The sequence below is a fragment of the Ovis canadensis genome, chromosome 12, assembly GCF_042477335.2.
Source record: "Ovis canadensis isolate MfBH-ARS-UI-01 breed Bighorn chromosome 12, ARS-UI_OviCan_v2, whole genome shotgun sequence".
In the NCBI taxonomy this organism is placed as follows: Eukaryota; Metazoa; Chordata; class Mammalia; order Artiodactyla; family Bovidae; genus Ovis; species Ovis canadensis.
In genome coordinates this window covers 71,609,435-71,624,386 of record NC_091256.1, presented here as the reverse complement: position 1 = coordinate 71,624,386, position 14,952 = coordinate 71,609,435, and the positions used below count along the sequence as shown (strand labels likewise).

The 14,952-nt window shown below is 41.4% G+C and overlaps 1 protein-coding gene across 2 annotated transcripts in view; it reads right to left on the bottom strand.

The window, feature by feature from the left end:
* The window catches only part of TDRD5 (tudor domain containing 5), an 86,763-nt gene extending 75,162 nt beyond the window's left edge, over window positions 1–11,601 (bottom strand). For both annotated transcript variants that reach the window (XM_069544931.1, XM_069544932.1), the window contains exons 1-4: window positions 11,522–11,601; window positions 5,783–6,020; window positions 4,563–4,970; window positions 2,471–2,664 (exon numbers count right to left, since the gene is read on the bottom strand). In XM_069544931.1, coding sequence (XP_069401032.1) covers window positions 2,471–2,664; window positions 4,563–4,970; window positions 5,783–6,014 — 834 coding nt within the window. In that variant the 5' untranslated portion in view covers window positions 6,015–6,020; window positions 11,522–11,601. The remainder of the gene's footprint in view (window positions 1–2,470; window positions 2,665–4,562; window positions 4,971–5,782; window positions 6,021–11,521) is intronic.
* Between the last annotated feature and the right edge of the window lie 3,351 nt (window positions 11,602–14,952).

Here is a 14,952-nt window from a genome sequence, read left to right as displayed (position 1 = left end):
CAATGTTCACACAAAGTATAGGCAAATGTTCATAGCAGCTTTATTCATAATACCCCAAACAGGAAACCACCCAAATATTATCTAATGATGAATGGAAAATAAATTGTGGTATATCAATACAGAGAAACAATACTCAATAAGAAAAAGGAACAAACTACGGATACATATTGGATGAATCTCAAAAGCATCCTGTTAAAGAAACTAGACACAAAAAGTTGAGTATTATTTAATTCCATTCATATGAAACTCTTGGAAAGTCAAAATTATAGTAAGTATTGGTTGTCTGTAGCTGTAGTTGGGGAAAGAGATCAACTACAAAATGGCATGAAGGAATTCACGGGGGAAGACTGAAATGGTGTTTCTTGACTTTGATGGCAATTACACATCTAGATATATATGTTAAAACTCAAGCTGTACATTTTCAATGGACAGATTTTACTATATATAAATTAAGTTACTAAAGCTAATTTTTTTAAGTTATAGAAAAAAGGACTTTTTTAAACTTTTTATTTTGTATTGGGGTATAACAAATTAACAATGTTGTGATAGTTTCAAGTGAACAGTGAAGGACTCGTTATACACATTACATGTATCCATTGTCCCCCAAACTCCCCTTCCATCCAGACTGCCACATAACATTAAAATAGTTTCATGTGCTATACAGTAGGACCTTGTTGGCTATCTGTTTTAAATATAGCAGTGTGTACATGCCCATTCCAAATTCCCTAAGTATCCCTTACCCCATTCTTCCCTCCTGGCAACCATAAGCTCAGTCTGTGAGTCTCTTTCTGTTTTGTAATAAGTTCATTTGTATCATTTCTTTTTAGATTCCACGTATAAGGGAGGTCATACAACACTTCTCTGACTTACTTTACTCAATATGACACTCTCTATATCCATACATGTTGCTGCAAATGGTATTATTTCATTCTTTCTAATGGCTGAGTGTTATTCCATTGTATACATGACAAAAATTCAGCACCCATTTATGATAGAAACTTTTCAGAAAGTGGGCACAGAGGGAATATACTTCAACATAATACAGGCAATATATGACAAACCTACAGTTAGCATTGTACTTAATGGTGAAAAGCTGAAAGCATTCCCTCTAAGATCAGGAACAAGGCCAGGTTGCCAACTCTTACCAGTTTTAGTCAACAGTTTTGGAAGTCCTAGTTACAGCAATCAGAGAGGAAAAAGAAGTAAAGGGAATCCAAACTGGGGAAGAAGTTAAATGGTCACTGTTTGCAGATGACATGATACTATACATAGAAGATCCTAAAGATCTACCAGAAAACTACTAGAACTCATCAATGAATCTGGAAGGGTTGCAGGTTACAAAATTAATACACAGAAATCTATTGCATTTCTATACACTAACAACAAAAGATTAGAAAGAGAAATTCAAGAAACAATTCCATTGACCATTGCATGAAAAAGAATAAAATACCTAGGAATAAACCTACGTAAGGAGACAAAAGATCTATACTCCAAAAACTATAAGATACAGATGAAAGAAATAAAAGATGATACAAACAAGTGGAAAGATACACCAAGTTCATGGATTGCAAGAATCAATATTGCCAAAATGACTGTAATACCCAAGGCAATCTACAGATTCAATACAATCCCTATCAATTACTAATGGCATTTTTCACAGAACTAGAACCAAAAAAAATCTCAAAATCTGTATAGAGACACAAAAGACCCCAAATAGCCAAAGTAATCTTGAGAAAGAAAAATGTAGCTGGAGGAATCAGGCTCCCTGACTTCAGCCTATACTAGAAAGCTACAGTCATCAAAACAGTATGATACTGGCACAAGAATATTAATATAAATATAGCTCAATGGAACAGGATAGAAAACCCAGAAATAAGCCCATCCAACTATGGTTAATTAATCTATGACAAAAGAGGCAAGACTATACAATGCTGCAGAGACATCTCTTCAACAAATGGTGCTGGGAAAACTGGACTGTTACATGCAGAAATAAAGCACTTTTATGTCTTTAATTTCCATGACCTTATTTTGAGCTCTACTTGTTCATCTTGCAAACTTAACCGGGTTTTTGTTGGGTCTAGTCTAATAGTTTTTACTCAAAGTCCTTCAGCATTACAGTCACATTACCAGGACTGCAGTGTCAGGGCCAGCGTTCAGGTGAAGATACCCATGAGGTAAGTGGCAAATATGCTTCTATAACTTTGATGAGAAGATGGAACTAGAGATACAGATTTGGGAGTCATCTGCAGAAAATAGTAGAAACCAAGGAGTTGATAAAATTGTACCCTTCTCACTGCCAGGTCTCACTTCTTACTAAACCACAGAGCCACAAAACAATGCTTAAGTTAAATCTGAAATAAGTGAATGACTTGAATTTCAAAAGGGCAATTTTCCCTTGAGAGTTAAGTAATAACCACTAAATTTAAAGACAGTTTTGGTGTATTTACAGCTCCAAACTCAGACATCTTACCTGGTTTAATTTTTCACTGTGATTCAGCCTTGAAGTCTCCATTACATTTGATCTAGAATTCCTTTCCATGTCCAGTATTTGCTTTGGTGGTTCCATGTTTGAAGTGGGTTGTGAAAAGCATGCCTTTGCTACTGGGAAGCCTATGGGATATGACCCTTGTTGCTTCATTCTAAAAGGTTGGGTGAAAATCTTACCTTTTGTGAATAAAAGAAGAGAGAAAAATTATCACTACCAATTTCTAGTTTATCTTCTGGTGGCTATATATAGAGGTTAGGCCCTTAGAACTAAAGAGTCAGCTTGTATTTTCATATTATGCTAATCAACTTTACATACAATGGAAATGATTAGTCATCTACAGAACAAAACCAAAAGATAATAAGGTGTTACTGAAAGATTGGGGATTTCTAAAACTCTACTTAAGGACACCTGAAAATCATTACAAAGAGGCAGGACTCAATAGGTAAAAATCAAAAAAGCTGTATCTTGTTTAGGAGACCATTAAGTCTTCAAATAAAGAATCTGCTTGAATTATGCTTTTCAAACCGGATAACCATCTAGTGGTATGAGGGGAGAGGTGGAGAATGAAAAGCTACAGAATAAAGGATATTATCCTAGAGTATAGATTATTTTCTTCAAGATTAGCAGGTAGGGAAACACCACAGGAGAAAGGTATATTGTTAAAAAACATGAAAGATAACTGAACCCCAGCAAGGCCTAGCTCTTTTTTTACCCTAAGATCAAGCTGACAAGAGAAAAAAATTACTTCCAAGATATCCTGATGAGGAATAACGGACTATGGGTGGAGAAAATCAACAATTCAATCACTGGGAAGGAATATCCACCCCCTACAATTCATTAAATTGTCAAACTGCTTTATACAACTCAAACTCATAGAAGTTGAAGAGCATGAGTTACTCTCCCAAAGTTTAAGCACCTCAAGAATACTGACACAGGGAGCTCTCAGGTGGCCTAGTGTAGGATTCAGCACTTTTCACAGCTGCGGTCTGGGTTCCATCCCTGGTCATGGAACAGAGATCCCACAAGTGGCATGGCACAGCCAAAAAATTTAAAAAAAAAAAAGAATACTGATGCCATTGAGGTTTAGATGCAAAACACTCAGTGGCCCCCATAGTCTTCCTTGACTAGAACCTGTAAACCCCCTACCATATCCTTGTCAAATTATACTTCCCATCACAATTTAAATATTGGTTTATAAATTCATGATAGTTTCATGATTTTTCTATATCAATCTAAAAACACAGATTTTGAGAAAAAGAAAAATCACTGAAATGGGCATAGAGTTCCCCAAATAGTCAGTGAATGGATTCTACACTGTCAAGGGTCTAGAGAGACATTTCATCAATAATCATATTAGTCTTCTGAGCCTTTAAGAGAGACAGTACTTGGGTAGGCAAAGCACTGAATGAGCAGTAATAAGAGTTCAGTACCTAACTTCAGCTGTACCACTTTTCTAGCCATGAAATTTTTGAAAAGTCATTCAACTTTCTTGAGTTTTGGCTTTCTGATCTGTAAGACAGTTACTGACCCAACCTGTCTATAGTATGAGAATCCAAGGTAAAATGCTATACAAATACAGTGGTTATCATTACACTACATAAATTAGTACAGTGCCTGCTAGGGTATCAAAGATTCAGTGATAGCCAAGATCAGATAGCAAATGCCACAGACCAGTATTATTTTTTAAACTTGTCATTTTCTATGCTATATTTTCTTTACCTGAACACACATAACTGTTAATTTATAGCACTCCAGAGAGAGCTGATCTTATGTTTTCATAATAGTAGCTACCACTTACTGTGGGCTTACTAAATGCCAGGCACTTTACAAATCTTGTCTCATTTAATCCTCAGCATGACTCCAAGAGCCAATTATTATGGAGATGAGGGGACTAAGGGCTTAGCCATTTTAAGTAACTCGCCTGAGATAACATGGCTAGCAAGTGTTAGAGCCAGGATTAAACTTCAACAAACTAATGGAGCTTAGCCATTACATACATACATATATACACATATGTACAACAGCTCCAAAATTTGCTGATCTGCAATACGGTTACTTGTGCTAATGTGCTTACCTGCAGGCCATCCTCTCTGCTTTTCCTCTGATACACTCTTCTTCAGTGTCAACAAAGAACCTGCTCTGGTCTGCTCCACAGAAACAACATCTGAAGCAGCATTCAGCACTTCGAACATAGAGAGGAAGCCATACTGCACATACTGGAATGATCGTCCAAATCGATTGGCAAATGCATTTTCAAAATCAGAAAGGAGAACAGGAGATAACGCCAAGAGGTCTTTCAACTCGCTCTTCACAACGGCTGGAAGAATAGGGGGCACCCTTCCTCGGTAAGGTACTCGCCGGCGAGAGCTGGGACCAGAGCAAACACTGGCCCTTCCCTTCTGCACAGAGTTTCGAACCTTATGGTTGCTCTTCTGTTTTGCAACTAAATTTGCTATTCCTTTGGTGGACTCATCTGGGATGGCTTAGGAGGTGTGAAGAAAAAAAAAAAAGAAGAAATCATATTTAGGTGAAAACTGGCTCCCTTCTTCATTCTTTGCACCTGTGGTTATATAATTTTTTGTTCTCCAAGTAGCTTTGTATCTAGGCGGCAGGATAAACATGAATCCCTGGTTACTCCATTTCTTGTATTCTAGACAACAGCTTGTTAGCTTCTCTACTGGAGGATGGAGAACAGTGGAACCCAACGTGTTAACACTGCTACTAATTAACTCCTGAAAGATCTGAAACTCTAGAGATGAACAATAAACTTCCCTACAATGATGTTTTTGTGCCTCATGAAATTTAAAACAAGATTCCATTATTTAAAAATCCCCTTAAGTTTCTCCTCACATAAGATGTTAAAACATGAAATCATATGCAAAACGTAGTTTTTGTGAAAGCACAGCATTCTGGGGAAGGTTTCCTGATTGTGCTAAAGATCTAACTCTGCCCACAACCTCAAAGGTGCCTATGATCTCTCTTCTCCCTCAAGAAAGTAAAATCCCCTGCCTGGAATGCAGGATACTTGCAGAGCTAGAACAATTCTTTAACAAGTGATTATTATTACAAAGTTCATAGACCTCCAAATCTTTTTTTTTTAATTTATATATTTGGCTACAACAGGCCTTCATTGTGGCATGTGGGTTCTTTAGTTGTGGCATGCAACTTCTTGGTAGCAGCATGTGGAATCTAGTTCCCTGACCAGGGATCGAACTCGAGCCTCCTCACTGAGAGCATGGAGTCTTAGCCACTGGACCACCAGGTAAGCCCCAGACCTCCAGATCTTAAACCTACCTTTCAGTATTACAGTACCATCCCCACAGGGGCAGACACTGACAACATCAGGCATGTCCAACACCAGCTCCATTGTGGACCGATACCCAAGGATTCGGAGCGGCAAATGGTTGCCAACCATCAAAAGGTACTCCTTTTCCAACTGCTGTGGGGTCAAACCATCTTTGGTGGAAATGAGAAGTGACCTTATTTCCTTCCTCAGGCATTCCTGTATACGCTCTTGTTCAGACATTGCACCCTACAAGATTTAAGACAGAATCATTGCTCATGAGGAAAAGCAGGCAAACCCAAGAGGAAAAAAAATAATAAAAAGTTTAAAATGGCCCAAAGTGGAATATAAACAACTGAGAGGTGCATTTTAAAGGTAAACGAGGCAGAAACAATACCACAAAGGTGCTCTGAAACTTGGGTTTGGGAAAGCTCCTACATAATTCAAAGTCTAAATCCCAATCTGCGATGATTAACCCAAGTGTGCCTCACGAAATCCCTGCCGCGACCTAACGTGTGAAAAGTTTACGTTCCTGGCCCGCTTCTTGGTAAAGCCTTAACTCTGCTTGTCCCGGATCTCACTCTACACTGTAGACTTCGTTGTCAGAGACTCTCTCGCCCACTCTTCTGGAACCAGGACTGGGAAGGAGGCACACGCAGCACGCCTTCCTCCACAGTGCGAGGACTGGGCTCCGCGGAATCACGCTCAGACGGCAGACTTTCTCCAGAGCCCAAACCTACGGAGAGACTCCCCGCGTAGTCTTCCAAGTCAACCACCTTGTCGTTGCGCGCCCTCTCCCAACTGTGCTCGGCTTGGGCGCGAGGTGTTGACCCCTCCCAACCCTACCTCCCAAAGTCCCTCAAGGGGACTGCCCACGGCCCTGGGTAAAAGAGTTAGGGGGGCGGGAAGCAGGCGGAGCACCCTCAGCTGCCGACCCTGCCGACCGACCCTGCCGGCCGCCCCTCACCCTGGCGCTGCCGCTGCCGTTGCGGGCCTGGCAACGTCAAAGGCGCACACGAACTAGCAGCCACAGACCCGCAGCTGTGAGGCGGTCTGCGCGCCTGCGCACTAGTGCCTGAGGGCCCGCGAGGTGCGCCCCGGACGCCGAGTTCCGGCCCCGAGGGCTCACGGCCGGTGGGACGGTTAGGTAGGACTTCTGGCTCCGGGATCTGGCCTGCGTTCGGTCCCAGTCCTGGGGCCGCCTAGGTCCCCTCCCAGGCAGCCTTCTGGGATGGCCGGCGCCTACTTCTTGCGACGTGCTTGGGAGGCACGAGGTGAGGCAGCGCGCACAAGAACCCTTCCAAACGCCTCTAGGCCGGAGGAGGAGGCGGCTGCAAGGTCTTAGCCTAGGTGTGCCTCTCAATCGCCCGTGGCGCTTCTTTAAGAAGTGAAAAAGATGCTCGGGTCTGATCAGCAGATACTCTGATTCTAGCCGGTGTGGGTCTATTGGAGGAAATTTCAGGTAATTCTGATGCTTGGTGGAGAAGCGCTGCTGAGCTAGATAGATGCAGCTCCCAGCAGAGTGGAATGAGTGGCGAACTTCAGTGGAGAACTTCACTGGAGAGAAAAGCGCTGGGAAACTAAAGAAGAGGATGTGTTTGAGGAAATAACCTGGGGTGTATTTTACTGGATAGGTGGAGTAAGCCAGATGTATAAGGGCCTTCAGAGAAGGCAATGGCACCCCACTCCACTACTCTTGCCTGGAAAATCCCATGGACGGAGGAGCCTGGTAGGCTCCAGTCCATGGGGTCGCTGAAGAGTCGGACACGACTGAGCGACTTCACTTTCACTTTTCACTTTCATGCATTGGAGAAGGAGATGGCAACCCACTCCAGTGTTCTTGGCTGGAGAATCCCAGGGACGGGGGAGGTCTATGGGGTTGCTGAAGAGTCGGACACGATTGAAGCTACTTAGCAGCATAAGGGCCTTGAAAACCAGATAATGGTAGTTTAAGAGGTATAGACTAGAAAGGCAGAGTATGAAGACTTTTACCTTAAAATATACCATCTAATTAAAGGAATAAGAAAACCAAAATATAACCGAGGATGAGTCAAGAAAGAAACCAGAGCACACACATCTACTTTGACCTAAAATCCCATGACATTAAGACAAAAGCTCTAAGGAACAAAATGTTCATCAATGAACCAAGAATACTGAGTAATCTCAGAAATACAGAAAAGATCTGTGGGCTAGTTTATAGCAAAACGGACATGGCTAAATAGAAAATTAAAAGGAAAGTGATGAAACATTAAGAATGGATCCAGCTGGACACTACTCCAACCTCTGAATGACAGGTATTACACAAACAACAGATGTTGGTGAGGGTTGGAAATTTGGAAAGAAGAAAATGTCTCAGATTTGAAGAAAAACACAAATTTTCAGATTAAATGGCTCCACTGAGTCCTTAGGATGACTAATAAACTTAAGATCCCATTCTAGACAACATCCAGAAGAAAGAGAAGAGCTTTTACATAGAAATAGGTTACCTAGAAAGCAATGGAAATTATATTGCCATTGGATTTCTCAATGGAGCAATGTCTTTAAAGCTGAAACTGAAATCCTTAACCCAGCCAAATCAGCATTTAAATGGAACACCCGAAAATTCTGAAAATTTACCATCTCACTAAACAACCTGAGAGCAAAATGGACAATGAATTGAAAAACCATATCCCTGATTTTCACCCCGTTATCTATGATAATAGGTAACATATGGTGCACTTACTACATGCTCTTAACGTAGATTATCAAATTTTAACAATCTGAAAAAGTACAATTATGATGCCCACTTTAAAGAAACTGGCAGAAATTAACAAGGATATAAAAAAGTGATAGGCAATAAAAACAAAACTCTTGATCGAATCTAGAAAGTTATTGGTGCATAATGGGAAAATAAGAGATTTTTACCAAGACATTCTGGAGCTAAATCTCAGATCAATAACTGCAACCTGAGTGTCAGGGGCTGAGTTGCTTCAATAAGGGGACCCCATTTGGAACAGTTAAGCTACACTTGAAGTCATCACTTGCTTGGGTTTATAATGCACTGTCATTCTCTGAGAACAGTCAGACTTACGTAGTGGCTAAACTGGAATGAGGTGGGAACCATCACTTTAGCATCTTTCTTGCCTTTGATGGAGACACTCTGCAGGTATGTAGTAATGTTTTTGATGTACTATTTTGGCACATGACTTGGCATTTTCTACCAGAATAGCCCTTACTCAATGAGTGACTGTGCCCATGTAAGAATTCTGTCAGTTGCTAAGATTACCTATTCCAGCTATTCACTTGGCAAGTAGGGTACTAACCACAGGATGAATTCACAGTCCTACTAGCCCTGCTCAAAGGTGAACTTGGACCAGAATTTAATTCATTTATCACCTAACCCCTATATTCTCAATGTTGACAGCACACAGTGACATTCGTGTTCTTTTGAAATTAGTGACAGTTACTAAGAAGTTTGAGTTCCTCCTGTTTTCCAGAACATTTATCATAAGGGGTTCCGAGGCCTTTGGGGAAAGGCTGGAGAAAAGGTTTGCAGTACTTAGGTACAGTGTTTCAGCAGCATCCTTCTTTAAGAATATTTAGGCTACACTCCTGGGATCTGATTTAGTTCTTGGAACAGAACTGTCGAGTCCTGTTTCTCACTCAGAGTCCTCCGTTCCCCAGACCTAGAACTGTGTTTTGTTGGTTTGTTTGCTTTTGTAATTATACAAATCAAAAAGACTTAGTGAGTTGTTTGTTGATTTCATCCCTGGGACCCTACAATTAATTACCACAACCAGACAGCTCTGTGAGTCAGACCAATGTGTTTCCCATCCTACTATGATGACCAGAGCACACTTTTCTTCTGTTAATTAACTGTTTCCACCTGGTCTCCTCCCATCCCCTGCCTGTATCTGGGAGGATATTTCCATTGCAGCTGCTCCTACCAGCATTCCTGCCTTAAAAAACAGCCAATAATGAGTTTTGTGTTGTGGTGTGTGTGTGTGTGTTTTAAGAATCTGAAGCTTTAATATATGCCCCATGACAAGTATGAGAGAATCTTTTGAAAACACTGTCCGTGAAGGAGGAGGTGAGTTAGAAGCTCATGATAGAACTTGGGCAGCATTCCAACCTCCCAAAGTTTAACAGCATGCCCAACTTGGGGCCATTTGATGTCACTGTTCAGTTCTATTGCTCACAGCAATTACGCTAAACCTTTGCCATCCCTGTTAAACTTTTTTACATATTCCTGCCTCACCACTAGAAAATGACTTGGCTCTGCCTCCCAAAGACACACACACAGAGAGGGAGAGACAGAGCGAAAAACACTCTTTCTGACATCCTCCAGCCATTCCTTCTTGGCCAAATCCTTGAATAAACAGTCCACGCTCACTTTCCCCCACTTTTTCATCCACCAATCGCTACTCAATCCAAAGCACTCAGTCTGCTACTCTGAACATCTCAGTTTTATCAAAACCACCAATGACAAATCCTAAGAACTTTTCAATCTTTCCACAGTAGGTGATGGCTACTGTTTCCTCTCTGTGTCCCCTCCCTTTCTGAAAATCTCTCCTCTCTGGGTGTCTATAATGCTGCTTCATTGAGCTTGGCACCTAGGTTTCTGCTCTTATTTCTGTCATTCCATTAAATGTCCACACCTACCAGGGTCTGTCCTTGGCTCCTCCTTTTCAGTCTTGCCCCTCTTCCTGAGTGACCTTTTTCACTCCCACATGTTCAGCTTTGGCTCATGCCTTCCAAAACGCATGTTCATTCAAATAACACAGATTTTCTAGTTCCTACCATGTGCCAGGCAGTACTAGAATATGGAACTACAAGAGCAAGACAAAGTTCTGTTCTCCTGGACCTAGCTAAAGGCAAACAAAAAGCAGAAAATATATAAAACGTCAAGTAGCGATAACTTAAGAAAAATAAACCAGGGTAAGCCGGAGTGAGAAGGGGCTGCTTTAAACAGAGTATTTAGAAAACACTTTGTTTAACCTCTAAGATAGGGATTCCCGACTTGTGGTTCCAGAGCATCAAAACAATCTAGAAACTTATTAGAAATTATCAGACCCCACCCCCTACTTGCTCAACTAGAACCTGGCGAAGGGGCAAGAAGAGCCCAACAACGCAGTTTAATTAGCCCTCCAGGTGATTCTGTGCTGTGCTTAGAGGCTCAGTTATGTCCCACTTTTTGTGACCCCATGGATTATAGCCCATCAGGCTCCTTCTGCCATGGGGATTCTCCAGGCAAGAATATTGGAGTGGGTTGCCATGCCCTCCTCCAAGGGATCTTCCCAACCCAGGAATGGGTTCCCAGGAACCCAGGTCTCCCGCATTGCAGGCGGATTCTTTACCGTCTGAGTCACCAGGTAAGCCCAAGGTCACTGGAGTGGGTAGCCTATCCTCTCTCCAGGGGATCTTCCAGACCCAGGTATGGGACGGGGGTCTCCTGTATTACAAGTAGATTCTTGACCAGCTGAGCTATCAGGGAAGCCCCGAGGTGATTCTGATGGCCGCTAAAGTGAGAACTGCAGTTCCTACCCTACCCCCACCCCTGACTCATTGTCCCGAATAGATTACTGGTGTGCGGTCTATCGGATTGATTTTCTCAGCCCGTAAGGGTAGCTTGAAGGCTGGGGGAAAAGGAGATGCTGGGGACCCCTCCGGTCAAAACTAACCTCCACCCAGACTTTTCAGAAGGCGACCCAGTGGGGTCAGCTGGCACGCTCACAGGCCTCCAGGGAGCAAGGTAAGAGCCAGACACTCACTGAATTCTGCAAGAAGCTGGGTGCTGCCAGTTTTCTGCGTCCAGGAGCGCCAGACAAAGCGCGGATGAACGTCCCTTCCGGTGCGCAAGGAGGCTGCGCAGCGTAAAGCGAGGCCCACGAAGGGCGGGGGAGCGAGGTGGGGTTTCCTGCGCAGCGGGCTTGAGCCCTTGCAGCCAATTTCATGCCTGAAGTTTTATCTTTATTTTGAAATACTGGTTTGGAAAAAGTTTGGTTGAATTTGAAATCCACTTGTACCATACTCCGAAAGAAGGAGAAACCATTACAATGAGCCTGCCCACTGCAACTGGAAAGTAGCCAGGGATCGCTGCAACTGGAGAAAGCCTGTGGCAGCCACCAAGATCCAGCACAGCCACAAATAAAATAAATCTTTTTTAAAAAAGTGTGTGAACACATTTCTCATCCATGGTAACAAAAAATATTTAAAGCTTATCAAAAACCCTTGATTAGGAATTTCATGTAGTCGTTTGATCTGCTGGAAGGCCCAGTTCTTGAAGCCCTCTGAGAATCACCTGCCCACCTCTTAATATGGTTTAAACTAGGTTTTCTCTGACTTTACTCAGAATTACTTGTCCCCTCCTTTGGGTCCTCATGGTAACATATAGATATCTGTGGTTCTCAACCAGGAGCAGTTTTGTCCCTATGGGACACTTGATAATGTCTCAGGGTTGGTACTACTGGCATCTTGTGGTGGGTAGAGGCCAGAGATGCTGCTAAAGATCTTACACAGGAAAGTCCCCTGCAACAGAGAATTATCTGGTCCAAAAGGTCAACAGGGCTGAGGCAGAGAAACCCTGCTGTAGGTCCTTCTGTCATAACATACACACTGTATCACACCTGTATGTTTACACGTTTCTCCCTGTTAGACTCTCTTGTTTCTCAAGAACATGTCTTACCTTTACATTCTCAGAAGTGAGCAATGCTAAACATACGGTAAGCGCTCACTATGTATCTGTGAAGTGAATTCATGAGAGAAAAGTCCAGGCAGTCTTACCTACACCTAACAAGTAGACAACTGCCTCTCCAGGCAAAGAAGGCCAGAGCTTGAAACGCTTGAGAGCAGTATAATTAGGGGAAGTGGGTCTGCCAGAGATGCCTGCAGTTATTTACCAACTGCTTAACCTATAAAGGCAAAAATCTCTCAAGTCTATCCCCTCACCCCCACCACCCCCTTCATAACTCCATGCAGTCATTAAATTCTGCTATTTCTCTACCTCAGAAATAAATTTCCTGACTCTAAGCCATCCCCACTGCCAAAGCCAGCTCTCATCAGCATCGCTTTCCTAGACCACTACTGTGCCCTCCTGATTGGTTTCTCTGCCACCTACAAATTGAGAAAGTTACATATAAGTCCCTATAGTTTCTTCTAGCTTTAAAATATTTGCAATTTTATCTAGTGATAATGAATTCCACTTTTCCATTAAATAAGATGTATAAATATTCACTCTTCATTATAGATATAAAATTTCAAGCTGCTAAATGAGAATAAGTATATTAATTTAGAAAGCATTGAAATCTTTCATGACCTTTGTCTTAGAAAAAAACTCAAAGCCAGCAACTTTAATTGGTCCTCTCCCTCTCCTGATACCTCCATTCCCACAGAGGTCAGCCTCATAACAAACCCAAACAAGGGCTAATGTATTAAGAGAGAAAGCTGTGCACATATATTTTCAGCAAAGGGATGACTGACACACTTTCAATTAAAAAGGAATCTAAAAGAAAACAGCATCATCATTTTAAGAAGAGATGAGGCCAGCCAGCTAGAGACTAGTGCTGCTACCTCAGCACTCAGCATGTTGACTTTTTTAAACATGGAATGTTACCCCCTTTCTCAGATATTGTCATTGTCATTCATAATCCAAAGAGCCTTGTGATGTAAGCAGATGCTTGTGTTACTGTTATAAACGGATATAGAAAATGAAGCAGTGATAATAGCAGAGGAGACTTGAGAACAAGTACCCAACACGGGCTGCAACAATCAAGTATGGCTTTTTCTCATCAATTTTTCTCCTACAAGAAATCTTATTGGGGGAGAAGGTACAGCTTTGAGAATGTAATTTGGCCAGATATCCTGCCAATTCTTGGTTCAAAAATTGAGGTACAATTTTAGTTTAAAAGTCTACAGCTAGGACTCTAGGTCAAATTAATACATAACAGAATCAAAAGATGAGAAAAAATTAATAAATGCTACAGTTTCTAAATAGGAAAATCTTTAAAGATGATAAACTACCTATGTTTAATAGCAACTATTAATTTTGAATGAATAGTAAATAATCATATTTTCCCCCCTTTGGGCCAAATGCAACTTCAAAAATTTTTTCAGTATAGTGTTATGGGGAAAAAATACTGAGTCAGGCACTTGAAAAGAAACATTTACCCTCCCTATGTAGTCCACACAATAATCAGGTTTAGACAGTAAAAAAATAAATCTATTTGACTTTTTTTTACTCATCTTTTAATTATTATATTCCCAGTGACCTAACTCAGAATATATGGAAGAAAATAGTAGAATGGTTTTTCCAGAGTCAATTTAAGTTACTTCAGAAACTGCAGTCCTTGCTGTGGAAACATGGAGTCTTACCCTCTTACCAGGAAAGTCTCCCAGGCCTCATTCTTTAATAAAGTTTTTGAGAAAGAAAAAAAGCTATCACTATGTGAACTCAATAAATATTGGAAAATTAAAACTAAGTGATCATTATCTCTACCATACTGTAATGAACTCTTTGAGTAGAATCATAAATCTTGAGTTTGGTTATCCAGACCAACCTCCTATTCAATGAGAAATTATTAATAGAGAATAAAAAAGAAATAGATCCATTCAATGTTTCAGATGCAGGTGGGGCAGCTACCCCAGGGTACTGCTGAGTGGAGATGGCCAGTAAGGCTTAAAAAAGCAAAACTCTTGCCTTTATGAAGGAAGAATGGGAACAGGGTTTAGCCAAGAACAAAAGTAGCCCTTTCCTTAAAAAAGTTAAATCCAAAAAAAAAAAAAAAAAAGTTAAATCAGATCCCTTCTCTTCTGATTCTTCAAGAAGCAATATCAGCAGGCTTAAGCATTAGTAAAATAATAATAAATTATTAAAAAAGAAATATAAATAAGAGAGCATGTGTGTGTGTAAGTAGAGGTCTGGGGAGAATTTTCCTTACCCCCACCCACCCCCACCCCTGCTTCGCCCCTTTTAAAATGTGAATCTTCCCAGGAGTAGTCAGCCAACACCTTTACCTGCGAAATCTTCGGCAGAAAGAGTGGGGCCAGGACATAAAGTAAATTAGGAGAGGAAAGGTAACCTTGAGAAGATCTTAAGGCAGAGGTGGGGGGAGGGGTGGTGCTTGCAGAGAAGTTTCTAATTTTACCTTAAAGTTACCCTAATCGGACAACCTTTTCTGTCCCTTAACCTCTCTAGCCTTAAGCG